The sequence below is a fragment of the Labrus bergylta genome, chromosome 7 (genome assembly GCF_963930695.1).
Source record: "Labrus bergylta chromosome 7, fLabBer1.1, whole genome shotgun sequence".
In the NCBI taxonomy this organism is placed as follows: Eukaryota; Metazoa; Chordata; class Actinopteri; order Labriformes; family Labridae; genus Labrus; species Labrus bergylta.
This window is the reverse complement of record NC_089201.1, coordinates 2,007,861-2,025,790: the sequence shown is the minus strand read 5'-3', so window position 1 is coordinate 2,025,790 and position 17,930 is coordinate 2,007,861. Positions and strand designations below refer to the sequence as shown.

Genomic DNA, 17,930 nt, shown 5'->3' with positions numbered 1-17,930 from the left:
GTGGTCAAATCAAACCTGTTTTAAAAGATAGTATTAATCTGTCAGGATTATTTTGTTAAATAAAATCATATAAATCACACATGAACTGTACAGTATTGTCTTTATGTATCAAGGATTGTTACATGTTATAGTTTGTAATGTTGCTAATATGCATCGATCTGTTCCAATCGATTTATTAAATTTGGTTGTAATGAAAAACATCCATAAAAATGTAACAGAAATCATTATTTATTGCATAGGAGTTTAGTTTGATGTCTAGGGTCTGATGTAACCCCTTTTAAGAGCCACAAACCGAACGTCCACTTCCTTCCGGTTTGTTGATAGCGTCCATAGCAACCACCATAGCAACAGTAGAAAACGTAACAGTCCAACGTTTTTCTATCGAGACCTGAAAGAATCTTTGTAGAAACGAACAAACTAGAGATCATAAACATAAACCGAACGAAGATTATGAAGATACAATGTACATTTGTCACCAGAAAGGTTATCAAAACGACACTTAAGCCTCAAACTATCTTAAAATATTACATTTTCCACTGAAAATAGAAGGGATGTCCGCCATGTTTTTTTTTTCGCCAGGGGAAAACTGGACAGTCACGTGACCTGAGGTATGCCTATACAAAAGAATAGACAAAAGGAAACGTAGACATGTCACAATTTTAGAGCCCTTATTGTGAAACTACTACGTTTTACACTGTGGACCAACGTAGGTATTACACATTTTGACATGAGACTGGGTTGCTCCACGGGCACTGACGTCAGACTGGCCTTGAGGCGCAGGTGTTCCTCTCTCTGTTCCTTTGCCGGCTCAAGAATGATCATGTATCTATCTGTCTATGCTCTCTATCTATCTGTCTGTATATCATATATATCTGTCACTCTTTGTTAAATTCCTGTGCATATATATGAAGTCTATAAATAGAAACAATAACTAATAAAAAATAAAACAATGCGCGAAAACAATCCAGGGAAATGTATCATTTTCAACTGCCGTCAATATGAAGGCGGCGGCGGTTAGAGGTATAAATGCTCAGAAATCTTGTGTTTTATTTTAGTTACACATAGGCTTCAGAAAACATACAGGACACATATTTAAGAAAAGTCATAGGATGAAGGCTCGCAGTTTTTATTTAAAAAGAGTTATTTGTATCACAAAAACCCAAACCGCCCATCAGACGGTCTTGGTGGTTCTAGTGTTAACACTCTGCAGGAGTCGAGAGCGATTTTTTTTAAAAAGACAGTTTTGCTATGTTGAATGCAGAGACTTATAATACAGCGGCTCTGGTTGCACGGAGCCTGCGGAGCGCGCGCCTGCACTCTCTCGCGCTCTCTCTCTCCCTCTCGCAATTTTATGATGACGGCAATAATAAATAACCTCCTGCGTAAAATGTGTGTAGAAATAGGCCTACAGTGTATTTTAACCATAATGGTGGTACTTGGAGAGCCAAATATTGTCGTAGTTTGTACGCAGTCTAAAAAGTTTGAGAACCTCTGCTCTATACAAAATGTAGACTTTCTTTTGCAACCATTGCTCCATGAACGCCTGAGTGAAACAAGTTGAGCGTAGCCACAGAGTCACGCTCTCATCATGCCCATGTTTAATTGAAAACAGTTGATCTTAATGGAAGCCCTCAACAGCTCATTCGCTTATTAGCATCTTATTGGCTAATCAAACTTGTGCTACCTTATTTAAGCTTCTCTAGTCTGCCTACTCTTCGCTCCTCCTTTTATGCCGAGTCCGTCTTTATTAATGTCATGATGTTGTCACTGATGCTCTGTTCAGGTTTTTGCTGAATCCCTCCCTGCCTTAGGCTCTCCTGTTTGACAGGAAGGGCAGAAGTGTGTGCTGTTCCATGCATGACACTGGCTATGAAAGCAGTTTGTTAGGGCAGGGGGATTCCAGAACAGAGCCATACCTGAAATAACAATCTTGACAAAGTGGTCCTGACATAAACTTCATTTTGAGTTTCTAAATGCTCAAATATGTTCAGATGAAAATTGGGAACTTTGTCTATGTGCTGTGTGATTTCTTCTCATGTAGCACTTGACAGTGACTGAATCAGAGAAAATTAGCTGCTAGATGAAAGAACAGACCACGGAGCAGAGGGGAACTGTAGAGCCATGCAGTACTTCTTCTCAAAGTAAAAATCTACAAAGAGACATTGATGCATTTAAGACTTAGAATGCATTAAACTACTTTCTGAAGAGAACCTGACACCTAAAGTGTCCTGCAGCCCCTCGGTGACAACTTTATGTCACCCTGCAGAGTCTTCCCCAAGCCTCACTCGAGGCATTTAACTGTGGGGCAGCACCTTGGCAAGGCTCCCTGTGGTTCCTGTAATGCAGCCCCAGGGAAATGTGCCCTGGGACTTAGAAGGCAGTGAGTGACAGTGGCAATTTCACTAAGTATTAGATTCCATGTTGGACACATCGTGTGTGAAATGTGAACAGTGCTCCAGCGTGAGAAAGTCATCACCAGCAAATGATGACATGTAGCCTATATGCAGGCAACGACTGAAGGAAAAGCACAGTGTTTCAGATCACAGAAGTCACAGATAGGGACACATCACACACACACACCTCTGTACACACTGCCTGCTTATGGGATGAGACAAGTGTATGCATGAGTGGCTGAATTAGCAGCTTGCTCTTTACTGCACTTGGGATTTGGAGTAGATCTCTGTGTTCGTTTGTCTGCTCTCGTGTGTCTTTGTGCATGACTTGTTCATATTTCAGTCTGCACATGTATGTCAGGTGAGATCCGCACACCACTTCACAGAGTCCCGGGGGTAATGGTTAAGTCCATTACGAACCTCATGCGGGGGTGTGTTTTCCGTATGTGGAAAGTGGCAGGGTGTTTATTGATCGCCATGAGCACCGTCACCTTCTTTAATGAACCCGCGCTCACAAGCTCACACAGGACCATCAAAGAGCTCAGAGGCCTGCTTTGCATTTCCCACCAAAGTACCTGCACTTAACATGCCCCCGTTAGGTTGTATAATGAGTACTTGTAGATAAAGATGTTGTTTAAAAAAGCAGAACTGATGGGATGTTAGTTTCACGGTTGTTATGCAACCATGACTTGCCTTTGTCAAGCATCAATGTAGCAAACATGGTCTGAAATAAGAAACCTATTTGCCACTAAAACACATAAATAATATTTAAAAATATATATTTCATGCTGTTTATATGTTTTGTTTCATTCAGTCGAAAAGAGGTCAATGGAAATGAACCAGTGACACAAGGCAGCTCCTGACAGAAAACCTGGATGAGCTCCATCAGTGGCTAGAACATAATCATCAGGTTTTGGATCTGAAAAAAAAAGTTTATGAGTTTATGTGTTTATGTGTGAGGTGAATGCTTTCAAGTTCTTGGAAATCATTTTAGATCCACAGCTTAAATTTGATAAACATCCGAGCCCGACTGATTAATCAACCCGCCTATGACATCGGCCGATATTAGCTTATCTACCTATCGGTATCTTATACCCGATTTATTCTCCAGTTAAATTGTCTTTCATTTGAGTTTCATTGTATCATACTAGCAGGTCTTGTTCACCAGCAGAGGGAGCTATTTTGATTACAACAAGCATTCGCCAGAGTGTCGAGCGGTGATGTATGTACATGCACAGTTACTTCTTAGTTGAGTTACCTTCCTTCTTCATCTTTTCCACAAGTGTGTGATAACTGCAATTGAAGGATCAACGTAATAAATGTGTATATTTATATTTATCTATCTATCCCTTCAGATTGAAGAGTGATCTAAGAAAGATATTGGCCGATATATCAGTATATATCCATCACTCCTCACAGTTTATTCATCATGCAGAAATGTAAGGAGTGATGGGATGATATCTTAAACTACACTAGTCAGAGCCTACGGGTTTGTGGTGGGCTAAGTGAGTTAGCAGTACTGGTGTGGGTCAGAGTTGATAAAGAAGGAGTAGACGGAGAGACGGGAAATCATGCAGCTTAAATAGAGCCCTAAACATGAGCGATGTTGTCAGGTGATTGTAGATAATGACGCTAGTTCTAGTGTAAAATCAGTGCAGCTCAAGATGTCTGTCTGAGCTATTGGTTTAAAAAAATCTAGTTAAATGGAATTAATAATGTCAGGCAACTAAATAACCACTTTAGTATTACAGGTCACAGAAGGAACACTTAAGCTTAAGTAAATAAAAGTCAGATCACTTTCTGAATGCAATATCTTGCTTTCAAATTTTAAGAGTTCACAGGGTGCTAGTTTAGCTAAGTGGTTAGAGCGTGTCCATGGGTTTGAATCAGATTCAAACCAAAGGTGGACAAAAATGTAAAATAACAATGAGTAAGGTCTTTTACCTGTTTTTTGTAACATAACAATGAGTAAGGTCTTTTACCTGCTTTTTGTAACATAACAATGAGTAAGGTCTTTTACCTGCTTTTTGTAACATAACAATGAGTAAGGTCTTTTATCTGCTTTTTGTAAAGTGTCTCAAGATAACACGTTCACTACTACTTAAGAACCAGATAGTGAGCATTGAGCTGACAGTAATTGGGTCACTGTAATGGATGAGTTGAATTTGAGATGTTTCATTGTTATTTTTGACAGCTTTATTGATTCCATTGCAGTTTTCTGTTTTCTGGGTTTACTTTTAATGCAGCCTTCTGAGTTTGTGGAGGAGACATATTTGGGCTCAGATGTCAAGCTGCTCTTTCACTTTATTGATTTAATTAGTTCACCAATTACCCTTGACTGTTTTAGATTGTGCAGCTGACTCTGTGAATATAGAATAACACCTTAAGTGGAGACAGACTTCAGCCTAGTGAGCAGGAAACTTTTGTTCCGACACACTGAGCAGATGTGACCAGCCAAGCACAAAGGATAAATGTGGATTTTGGCAGTTTTACACAACCTGATGATGGTTAACAGTTGCACACTAGCTGGAGCAAGCAAATGAACTTTTAAGACTTTAATCTCAGAAAATCTGTTTGGAACTATGTTGGCTGAAATAGTTTTGACACAGGCTGAATTGAAATTCAGTGAAGCAAATAAGCGTTAGAATAAGTTTTGTTGAAGGAAATAAAAAATGGGACCAAGCTGAACACACAAGCTTTTTGGGTTTAAATGTAATTATTTTAAATTGTGTTGTGGTAGAAAATGTTTCTAAAGAGTCACAAATGCCAAGAGGCTGATACAAGTTTAGAATGATAAGTTTCTTATCATTTAAAGCTCAAATGTACAAGTTATCTGCTGAATAATATCATAAATGACTTTACTATATGATCAGACATTAAGGACACATGCTATGTTGAAGGGCTGGCTCTCTGTCAACAACCCAGCAGCCAGGATGTCCTCCTTCTAAGCTTCGATTCTGGTCCTGGAATGGTCGCTATTTTTCTGGCCAGAGAGGGTAGGCAGTTTACCAAGGTAAGGCACCCCCGCACAGCCATTGGCCCCCCTCTTATTTTTCCAGGCAAACGGCAAACCAACAGATGCTGCAGCAATGATCGTGGGCAAGCGAACTGGTTCAGATATAACTGATTCTACTCGACCTAAAAAGCCTCTGCATTTTTCTTATTCTTATCTCAAGAAGAAAGGAATTAATTTAAGCAAAATTCAAGGTATATTTCTTTAATACGATGTTATAATATAATTAATCCAAATTGTCTACAGTATCTAATAATTGGATTTTAATTAATCATTTTTGAATTGATACAAATGAACGCTGCTCTTGTGAGAGAATGAATCACCAAAAGGATGTTTACGTTCCTCGTGTTACACTGTGACAGTTTGATATTACATTTTTAAGGGAATATTCAGCAGCTTAGGCTTCAATCTCACTTCCTGCCATTGTCTCAGACAAAGAAGATTTATTTTAACAAGATGCGTACAGTTCTGAGCCATGTCCTTGGAAACTCAACCTGAACATAGTCAACAGAGCAGCCTGATTCCATCTCAGCCTCTGGTATTTTCCCTTCTATGTGCAGCTCTCTGGAAAGAACTGCACCTACAGAGCAGCACTGTATCAGATTCCTGCTTGATGAAAGTGTTACTGATGTGTCACTTAGATCCATGCTATATTTTATACATGTGGCGATTCTCTGACGCTGACTCGGTCTGATGTACATCTTCATGACTCTCACTGAACAGCAGTTTTTACAGGACACGTTCTATTGTCCGGCTCTTTAAAAAATGAATACCTGTCTGTTAACTCATCTCACTCAACATAGTTTCATATTTGACTGTGTTCTCAATTAAACCATTTCCTGAGTGATTGTGGGACTGCAGCTGACAAGGGAACATTTGACAGGTTGGACTGGAACACCAAACTTACAAATGCATCTGAAATGTGACAAACTATTATTAGAATAAGGGTCAATCATCTTGAGGGATGGTTATGTTTTACTTTTTTTTAACGTCTTTATTGGCTTTCCTACATAATATGATTAAAGCAGTGACAGCTGTTCAATAGAGGGCGCTAGGGAGCCACCAAACCATTCACCACAAAGAGAGTGACAGACCTTTACTGAGTAAGATTTTTTTAATCAGTTTTAAATATATTTGCATATGTATTTCTGAAATAAAAATTAGGCAAAACATCGCCTGTTGGCAGCAGCTGCCTCACCACTATATTGCGGCTCGTAGAGATAGCCACAAACATCTGATTCGAGCACAAGGCCCTCCAAATCCCCTTCATCATTTTGAAGTTGAAACATTATTTTTTCGTCATTGTCGGCTCATATCAGCTTTCTCCATAGAGCCTGTTAGCATAGCTTCCAAGCAATATGGCGGACATTAAGTTTCTGGTAGTGAGGTCCCACCCACTGATCTGTGATTGGTCTATAACTTCAGTGGTCGAAAATATGATGAACTAGCATTGTAGTTTCATCCCACTAACCACAACAGCTTCCAATGACGCAAAATGACTATTTTTGCGTCACTTGAAGCTCCTTTTCAGACTTATAAATACAAAGATTTCCCATCTCATCAAAATTAATTTGGGACGCATGACCATTCAAAAATGTTACTAGGTTTCTAATGATACAAAGCTTAATGCAAATGGATGAAGTATCCCCTTAACTTTGCTCTTCATCAATACAACACATAGGACCGCTTAGAAATTGTTCTCCCAATGCATCACACAACACTTTTCAGGAGGCAGCAGAGGGTTAAGTCCCATGAATTAAAAATAAGAGGGCGAGGCCTGAGCGTCACAGGATCAGAGTATAGACTGATTATTAAGCAGATCATAGCAGTATAGACCAGACTAGCATGACTATTTATTTTTAGTTTGGGGTATATGCCTTTAAGTCTGAGTGGATATGGTGTTGTTTGTCAAGTTATAAATACTGCTAATGCTGTTAGCCAGTTGACTAAATTTTCCATTATGTGTTAGCATCAAGCTAATGAACTAAGCTAAGTAGATTCCGGTCCATCTGTGAGAAATAGCACCCCCCTGGAGAATAATGCACCATTCAACCACAGGGATCAAGTATTTTATTCTATATGCCTGAACTGACCCTCCTATAAAACACATCCTTCCTCTTGTATCATTCTATACAGTTCCACTGATAATGTATTTTTAGAATATTCATGTTCCAGGTGGGAAAAGGCCTGGGAGTCTAATCTAGCTCTGTAAACAAAGGAGATGCTGGTTTCAAGCAGCCTAAGGGCAAAAACAAAATACAAATTACAGCAAAATGGCTGCAGCTGTCAGCTCTTATTTATTCACTGTACAAAGAGTTTCCAAGGACCAAGTCTGCCTGTTCTAACTGATAGCAGGCAGAGCAGAGGCTGAGGTGGAGATTAACATATTGCAACCTGGAAGAGATTGATAACCATAACCGTCAGTGTGATTAAAAGTATTTTTATTTTAAGGCTTACATTTTTGAAATTTTTATTGATTTTATTACCGTTTAGATGAGTTTCATTCTTACGGAAGAACCTCCACTGCAAATATCATTGCATTCTAGAGATTAAACTAACAACTCCAAGGAAATAATCGACTTGGCATGCCAGAAAAAAATGTAAGTGATTCTAAAATATAAACTTTTGCGTTGATGTATGATAAGGAATAAAGACTGAAAATTTCCAATATTATTAAAAAATATCTTCCAATCTTATCTATTAATCTATCCTATATCTAAACTGCTCATCCCATTCAGGTTGAAGCTGCTTATCAGTTCATGGCAAGCGTGGCAAAAGTGAATTTTGGATCTTGACTCGCAATCCTCAAACATCTTGTGACAGCGGTGAGCTCCCCTGAAACATCACTTCATCGTCTGCATACTGCTGTAAAAAGAAATGAGCAATGTGGCCACATGGAGGAGGTGTAACAAAGTCATCTAGGTTGAATCTGAAGAAAGTTACACTCCTGGAAAATGTGAGCATCACACTTACTCATCTTAACAGAAAAAAACCCAAGAATATAGCAGTGAATAATCTGTAACCTTCTGGCACCTTTCCTTTGCGTCTCAGAGTTACGAGAGGGCAGATGTAAGCGAGGGAGGAGGAAGGGCGGGTTTCTAACATTAACAGGAAGCGAAGTCACACTTGATATAATATGTAAGCCGTGTACCTCTAGGGATGATCCAGCAGTTTTTAAATGTCCACCCACATCAGTGTATTTCTCTTCACTTGCTATACCTGCATTACTTTGTATTATCCTCAAACATCTCCCATTGAAACTGGCAGGGGAAGAAGGATTGATTTCTTGGCGCAAATGTCCCAGTGCACCTGTGTGCTGCGGTGTCATGTCAGCAACAAAAGACTGATGCAAGGATGGTTGCAGTGACGGGATATTCTCCACACAGAGGCTCTTAAAGAAGACAGTGACATCCACATCAGATCTCCCACCACTGCCATGCATCTTTAATGACACACCATACTCAGCTTACACTGAGCCGCCGCACACACAAACACACAAGAGTCTCCGAGGTCCAACCTCCTCCAAATACACTCCTCCTCTTCAGCATACTGTCACCATAGATCAACTTGACTCATACGGAGATTACTAAAAATAAGACTTGTTCTTGGCAGGAAAGAAGCAAACAATGCATAACACGGACTAAAACACATCATCGCATGTGAGGCAACAGATCCTCTACAGATTCATAAGCCTGACGGAGACAAAGTGAGAAATGCGGCCAAGGAGCTGTTTTGTGTTCTGGAAAGAAAAAGTCTTTCATGCTTTCTCACATCTATACAGCCATGTTGTTTGGAAATCAGTGTGTTGAAACATGCACTGTTTCATAACCTAAATCTCTTCCTCACTAAGCCACTGCTTCGGCACAGCAGCATTGAAACCTGGCACCAGTCAGAGGAGTCACCTGACACCTTCAGCCAGGCCAGAACTCCTCATGCTGCTTAGCTATACAGCTCAATGGAAAATCCACTCTAAAACACAATTCAGACATGAAGTTCTATGTGGATCTCCAGCATCTTCAGTAAGTTTTAATTACGTTTTAATTAAGTACTTCTTCAGTAATTTCATAAATACAACCCGACATTGACCAATTACATCTCAGCAAGCTTCAGTGTATGCAAGAAAAAAGTCTGTGGGCTGTGTGGACAGCCAAAGACAGGCAGAACCTTTATCCCTGCTTTATCATACCGACTTCCATAAAACAGTCGTGGCTAGCACACCTACACTTTATAAGAAGTCCCATTAGTTGTAAATATTAATTAGAGATGGGACCAATCCAATCTTATATCGGTATCGGGTCCGATATTAACGTGATTTATGTATAGGGTATCAGACTGATGACGCCGCTACATGGCACTAATCAAGAAAGATTGTTGGGCACTTTAAACAGCTTTGAAGACATTCAGACACAGTACCTTCTGATATTTGTTAAAATAATTATGTGTGCATTGTTTGTATAGGTTTAGAACAGACTGACTCAAAAATGTATTTTATTGTTGCATTATTCTTTAATAATCAAAGAATAAATCATTTAAGTACTGTATGACATTTGTGCCTGAGCTGAATTCACAGCACTCTCAGTGCTAGATGAGTATCATCAAAAATCAGTCTCAGGATTTCCTGAGACTGAATTGGGGAAATAATCATTTCAATGCACTGATGAATTAATTGTTTTATCCAGCCCTAGTGTCAGTATCAGTACATATGTATCAGAATTGGATCGGAACTGAAAAAAATGAATCAGTACATAATAGTGATTGAATGTTGAAATCACTGTTGAAATTGGCGGGATGAAAGCTTGACGTAAGGTAACATTATGATGTGTTCAAGGTCAGGTCAGTAATATGACTATTAAACAAAGGGAACAAAAGGCATCAAGATGTGTTTAAATTAAAGTTTAAGAAAATGAAGGTTTTGGCAAGAAACCGGAATAAATACAGATGCTTGGAGAAGAAATATGTTTGTCTTCAAAGGAAACATTTAATACTATCCTTCAATTCCTAATCAGTAAGTATTGTTGTCTCGTCGTCCCATCCAATAATACAGAAAGTATCAGTATTGGTATTGATAAAGACTTGGATTTTGAGGAATCTCACAATGGTACCAATATCATTATTAAAAAATCCTGCACACTCTTGCTAAGCATCACCAATTTATGAGAAAAAAATCAAGTTTCAGTCCCTCTGAAACTTTGTCGAGTGTGTCCCCATACACACCTACTTCATGAGGTAGTTTGATGTGCAAACACCTTAAAAATCAATAACAATAAAAAATAATAATCCATTCCTGACCGTACTCAGAAGTAAAGAACTAAGTTCAACACAACTTGAAGCTCATAATTGAACACCATTGTATTTTTTTCAATAACAGGATGTAACATTCAGAGCGTTTTCAAGAGTTTTCATATTCTCATAAAAAACTCTTTCAGGCATAACAAATTCACAGAGTCAGCCTCCAGCTCAATGTTAGTCGAGGACTGTTTATTTTTTTTCCTCAAATAAATGGAACTCTACATTTCCTCTGCTGCCTACCTAACGTTGTATTATCCTGCATGTCAGCTCTGCAGTCTGGTCTTTTTGTATCAGTGACACAGCATAAACACATAAACACATCACCCCGGAGCTGATAATGAAATCTGGCACCAGCTCCGAGGACCGAGCAGAGTGAAGGGGAGGAGTGTGCCAAACACTCCGGCGGCTAAATTTACTCACAGGCTGTAACCCCGCGGCCTATGCAGATTCTATTAGTACTACTGAACAGCTCAGTGAAGCACCAGTCTGATGTTCTCCACACGAGTGCTTTGCCATACAAACATCTCTTTGCACAAAGAGGAGCTGAACTTTGAAAACACAGATGATGTTATTTATGAGCTCATACAGGTGCCTTAACTGCTACAAACCAGATATATACTTTTTCAACTCAGCTTTTGCCATTTGTATGAAACTGATGCTGAATCAGTCAGTATGTTTACATGCAGTTAGAAAAAGTAGACTTAAATTAAAACCTAAATTAAAAGGCCAGGCTTTTATTTACTTCAGTCTATAAAATGACCCTTCTTTAATTTAGGACAAACGTAAAACAGGACGGGCTTGATTTACTTTTTCCAACAAAACTTGTTCACAACAAAGATGGGAAACACCAAAAAGAACATTTAATTGTGTAAAAATAAGAATATTAATAAACAAATCAAATTTCAAATCACTGATTTGATCTTACTTTTTAAAACAGCCCATCCATACCAACCCGCTTCCCTTTTGGGGAGGAAGGGAGACTCCCTTCTTTATATATTTTTGAGCTGTAAACTAATTAAAAAAAACACAGAGGGGTCTCTAATTGAGACTGCAAAATGTTGTTCATAACGTGCAGCAACACCAGCACAGTAACATGGACTGGGCGCTAGGGGTATTTGGGAATCGGAGGGTCAGCGGTTCAAGTCCTGGTGCGGACCATGTCTGGAAATTTGGTCTGGTAGCTGGAGAGGTTTACCTAGTGTACTTTCCAAACACAGCCGATCAGCTCAGGAGAGCTCTCTGTGCAGCCCCCTCACTCTCACATCTCTCCATTACTGCATGTCCACAGGATCCTGTTTATGCATGTGTGTGTATTCCAGCCTGTGTGTGTGTAGCATCAATACTATAGTCTGTTCAACAACAGACTATAGTATTGAATTTCACCTCACAGGATTAATAAATTATTTCTTCTTTTTGTTCTAAAATGGCATGGGCTTCTATTTGAAGTTTCAAGGTATTCTGCAAGTTTGACCTAAACTGGAGTTTAAAGTACATGCTAACATGTCAGTCCGACTGAAATCATATGAAGTCAAATTCTTCAAAGTTCTACTATTTTACACACCTTGATAATGGGGATCGATTAACTCTTGCATGTTTACACCTCAATCAGGACCAAACTGGGTTAGGTGTCCTGCACATGCTGACCTGGAAGTCAAACACCATAAATGCTTAGCACAGCAAATATCACCATAAGCTAGAGTAGTGCTTCCCAAAGTGTGGGCCGCGGGGCCCTGGTGGGCCGTGTGGGTACTGCAGGAGGGAGAAGCCCTCCACCAACTTTAAAAATAAAATAAAAAAATAAAACTTTAAAAATAAAATAAATATCACAATAAAGATGATTTACCATGAGCCAACCCTTTAAGTGATTCGTAAGGCGTGTCATGACTATTCATGGACATCATATCACATGATATTTTACTGTCTGTTTAGTAAACTTTTGTGTCTGTCTTGCCATAAGTTAACAACTAACTTTTATTTTATAACGGGCCCCGGAGTCATTTTGTATTTCAAAGTGGGCCACGACAGTCTTACGTTTGGCAAAGGCTGAGCTAGAGGGATAGCATGCATCACATTTCTACCAAAAGTAAAGCTTAGTGTGCGAAATGAACAGAGCTGTAAAATTATGCACGTTTCCCCCGTTACACTTAGAACCAGTTTACCGCTTGCTAACATGTTAGCAAAGTGAACCAGAAGAAGGTCCAATAGAAATAGTGAAGTCGTGCTTACTATCGTCTATAAATCATTTCTCTCTCAGGACATATTAACTGGGATAAGGACAGTCCTCTAACTTAAGGGCCTAATCGAGATGTAACTGTAGCTCCACTTAACTGTGCATGTACTGTGTGTGACAACACAACCTCACAGTCTCTATCAGGAGTGGAATTCAGAATACCCCTCAGCTAAAGTATAAAACTGTCACCTACTGTATGAGCTCTCTATTTCTACAGAATTCACTACCCTTTATTACCTGATGCAACTATAAAAAGCACACATGCAAGAAACCTGGTTCACACATACTATAAGCATTTATATAAAGGCAGAATATTTTCCATTTTAAAAGCTCAGCACAACCAGAAACTGAAATTCATTAAGACTAGGGGTTTAATTAAATACATGAAAGGCAAATACCCTACTGTCTATTTGATGAATGAAATGTCCATTCATTTGCATATATTAAAAAATACTTTGTATAAAATGACTGCTTAAGCATTACTTGTTGAGTTTTGAGAAGCATCTTCTAATGATCCTCCTCTAAAGTCAGATTTAATATATTTTTCAACCTTTTATTTTTTACAGTGTGGAGAGGTTTGAACACCAAATACTGATGCAATAGCAAAATCGACAAAGGGTTAAAAGTACATTATTGAGAGCCTGATATTGTTTGTGTCTTTGTACAAAGTTAAAGAGAATGCACAAAAACCCCAAATGTTCTGTAAGTTTGCTATGAGGCTGTAAGTGTCAGCTCTAATGTATCTCTGCATCTGAAATAACGATTTCTCCCTCAGCAGTATTAATACAGTCTCTCTGATTAAAGTCTCTTCTCTCTCCGAGCTCATCTGAAACACTTCTCCTCTACGATGTTTGATAAATTACGGCCTTATCTGTCAAAGGAAAGGCGTTCTCCAGCAGCGGATCAGGCATCAGAGAGGAGCTCTTGCCGTAAATCGTAGCAGTGTTAATCATCTCGGCTCTCCGAAAAAATGCAGATTCTTCCTAATTCCGCTGTTTGCTTAGTGAGTCATGTACTGTCCCATTTAGCACAAGATGGAGACAGAGTTTGTCTCACTTCTTAATGCGTGTTGACTCACTTGATGTATAGCTCTGAGGAGGATAATTAAAACATGGAGGTCCTAGGGGGGATTCTATTAGTCCGACTCCGATGTGTGCGTGAATCACAGTTTATCATTGAACTCAACTAACCTCTCCCTGTGATAGTAAAAAGACTCACACAAGTGGTAATCTCCTGCCTGGAAGAAAATGTTTGCAGAACCAGGCTCGTGTGAGAAAACTGATCCAGCTCTGACCTGAAAAGTGTTGCTACACAAATGACCTAATCTGATTTCTGAATTTGGGTAGGACTTTAAGGAATTGGCCAGCGAGGACTATAAATGGAGCAATGATGCAAATCTTACATTGAAATAGGACACTTGCTATTAAAGGATGAGATTTTACTCACTGTGGCAGTATTCAAATACAGCTCATACAAGTCTGTGTGGAGAATGTAGTGACTCTTTTACTTCACTTTCTCTTAAAGGGATACTTCATCCATTTGCATTAATCTTTGTATCATTAGAAACCTGGTAGTATATTTGAATGGTCATGCATCCCGTCCTCATTTTCCCCTGAGATGGGAAATCTTTGTATTTATAAGTCTGAAAAGGAGCTTCTGATGATGCAAAATGATGATTTTTGCGTCACTGGAAGCTGTTGCGGTTAGCAGGGTGAAACTACAACGCTAGTTCCTCATATTTTCGACCACTGAAGCTACAGACCAATCACAGATCAGTGGGTGGGAACTCACTCCCAGAATCGAAACTTAACGTCCGCCATATCGCTTGGTAGCTATGCTAACAGGCTCTATGGAGAAAGCTGATAATGGTGAAAAATTATAAATATAGCGGCGAGACGGCTGCTGCTGACAGGCCGGTCTTGTGTTTTGGCTGCTGCAGGGCCGACGTTAGCTAGGACACAAGACTGGCCTGTCAGCAGCAACCGTCTCGCCGCTATATTTATAATTTTTCACCATTATCAGCTTTCTCCATCAGCTTTCGCCACTGCCAGCTCAGCAGCCGAGACATAATGCCTGCCTGTCGGCGGAGGTGAGGACGAGGAGCCGGGGCCGGCTCGAGCTGGGGCGGACTGGTAGTGTCGGTGCTCTCACTGTTTGTCTATGGACACAGACATAGAGTCTGTTTTCTGCCAGGAATTTACAAGATCAATTCTGGACGAAATCTCTGAATCAGTTGAGGGAATGGCCTTATGTGTTGAAGTAAATTATGTCTGTAAATGTTTTTATTACTATATTTCTACTGCTATACTGTATATTTTGGAGAAACTGTAACAATCTAATTTCCCTCTGGGATTAGTAAAGTATTTCTGATTCTGAACTAGAGGACCTTAGTGGGAGTGGCCTGCGGTGCTGTGCATTCTGGGATTTGGTGTCTTTCATCCACATGAGCCAAAAAGACACTTTCTGCCTTTTCTCAGCCAAGAAGGCACCAACTTCAAAATGTATTTCACATTTCTACTACATATATGACCCAATGTCAATACAGATTCATGTTTCAACAGGTGAAGTTTCCCTTTAAGCTGCTGCAACAAGTGAACTTCTCCAAGTGAGGGATCAATAAAATGTATCCTATCTCATCTTTTTTTTATATTAGGCTATGTAAACTGTTGTCTCTCAAAGATTGATTTAATTGTTCCTCTTTCATCTTGTGAGTGCTTTGGCTCAGGAGTTGAAGTCAAGACTTTAATTAACAGAAAATTCACCTAATTCATTTTGATGACTAATCACTCAAGTTATTTGGTGAGAGTATTTCACAGTTGATGCAGTAGAACAAAAAATGTTGGTCCTCGTCGTCCTCTGTTTTTTTCCACCCACAATGCAACTCGCTCCATGAAAGTGTAGAGCAGGGTGTGTTATGTTAATGTCAGTATTGCTGCATCATAGACGACATCAGAGGTGCAGATCTTCCTATAGGGATCATTGGCGTAGAGCAGGGGCAGAGGGAACTGGACAGCGCTGTTAGGAACCAGAAAGTGTTTCAGTCTGTCTGTACGTTTGTGGTCGTTACTAAAGTGTTAGCTTTGTGCTCTGCTTGTACGGTTACTGTCTCATTAGTGACTGGAACAAGTCACACAAAGCTCACTGGAAAAGTTGTGATCAATGTTAAGGATGGCTGTGGAAACGCACGAGGTCTGGGTTTATTTACAGTAACAAACCGGACCGAACTGCACTGAAACCAGACCACTTGGGGGAAACAGGGTGTAGCCTCAGGCAATGATGAGGAGCAGACTACAGAACTGCTCAGTCCTGGAAAAACACAACCAGGGCAACACTGGAGGCCATCCAATCAGATGTCACACAGCTTCCACTGGGACAACAATGTCATACAACCTTTCTTCAGTAGTGCAGTTACACTACTAATGGTTGTTAGCAGACTTCAATGTAAAGTGGAGATCCCCTTTAAGAAAATCAGCTACCAAAAAAAAACAATTTGTTTTTTTCCCCCATATATCCTCATATATTCATCCATATAAAACATTTGTTAAGTGTTCAGCTGTAGGCTTGTTCCAGCTCAGATCGGGGAAGTTCCAGCGTAAAAATAAACATCTCTAAATTATTAATAAGGTGTGTGAAAAGTTACAAAAGAATATGTTAACATATTTTTTCCCCCAAATTTGATATTGAATGTGCCTTTTTGTTTCTCTACTTATGAACTCCACCATGCTGAATAGATAATATGGTTTTCTCAGTGCCTGAAGGAGGAAAGTTTTCTTTGACATCACTTTGAGTCCGTGAAACTGCTGCAACTAAAAGTGAGGTTACTGCTGATAAGAACTAATAACTCAAACGGTAAGGAGAACAAAGGGTTAAATCCTCATAACAACTGCGAAAAGACAAAGGTTGTGACGTCTGACAATAAAACTTAAGGAATAATATTCAGTTCACAATTATATGGGGGGGGAGGGGGGGCGCAGAAATCGATTAAAAAAGCCTTGAATATTTCAAATTTTACATAAACCGATTATTTGATTTTTTTTTTTTTTTTTCAAATACATGAAGTGCAAACTGTTGAGCACCACAAACACCTTATAATATGTTAATGCATACATTCCCAAAGGAGGTCTGGCTGATGTTTTGCTAAAGTGTGTTTATTAAACTTAGATTGACCCTTCTCTGGAGCTTTAAGCAGAAAAACACCAGGCTGTGCTGACCTTTAATGTGCTCGTTGACGACGCTCTCCAGCCGGTCCAGTCTCTCGATAATCCTCAGTGTCTCCCCTTTACTGTCCTCCTCCAACTTTCTCTCCGCCTCGCCGCTGCTCTCCGCAACTTTTGGACCCCCGTTGTTCACATAGTTGGTGATCCAGCCGACGTACAGGAGACACACGATGTTGGTCATACCGCTCAGGATCACACATGTCGACACCAAAGTTTTCGTTCTCCTTGAGCACAGCATCACGACATCCCTCCATGGGCGCAGGCAGGTGGATGTGAGGAGAAGACGCACTCGGGAGAAATGTGTCCAAATGAAAGTAGACGGCGCGATGCTGTTGAGTCAGTCCGCCTCTGCGAGTCTCTCAGGTCCCGGCTGAGGCATTCCTGAATCCCAGGGCTGAGGCTGTAAAAGCTTTTTAATAATGATAATAATAATAATTTTGATAACAACACCAAGAACGAGAATCCCCACTGAGAAGCACCGGAGAGTCAAGCTGCGCTCAGCCGCTGCAAAGCTGTCAGACGCAGCGCTGCAACCCCCACCAGCCTGAAGTCCTCATACAGGCCAATAGGAGGGGAGGGGGCGGGCTCTGCTCTGATCTGCCGGCCCCCTCACAGCGTGAGTACATTGAGGGAGATGGTGAAGGGGGGGGAGGTAGTGACTGATAGACGCTGTGAGGTCACTGAAAAGAAACAAATGTATTTCTGTGGATTGTCTTGAATGTGTGTAGTTTTGTGATAGTGTTTTAACACTCCAGATCTATTTGTGTTGAAGCAGGTGTACAGCACCT

The 17,930-nt window shown here is 40.0% G+C and overlaps 1 protein-coding gene across 1 annotated transcript in view; it reads right to left on the bottom strand.

Annotated features, from left to right (window-relative positions):
* Positions 1-17,680, bottom strand: part of LOC109992770 (polypeptide N-acetylgalactosaminyltransferase 18) — a 192,192-nt gene extending 174,512 nt beyond the window's left edge. The window contains exon 1 of the mRNA XM_020645517.3: positions 17,137-17,680. Coding sequence (XP_020501173.1) covers positions 17,137-17,380 — 244 coding nt within the window. The 5' untranslated portion in view covers positions 17,381-17,680. The remainder of the gene's footprint in view (positions 1-17,136) is intronic.
* Positions 17,681-17,930: the final 250 nt, after the last annotated feature.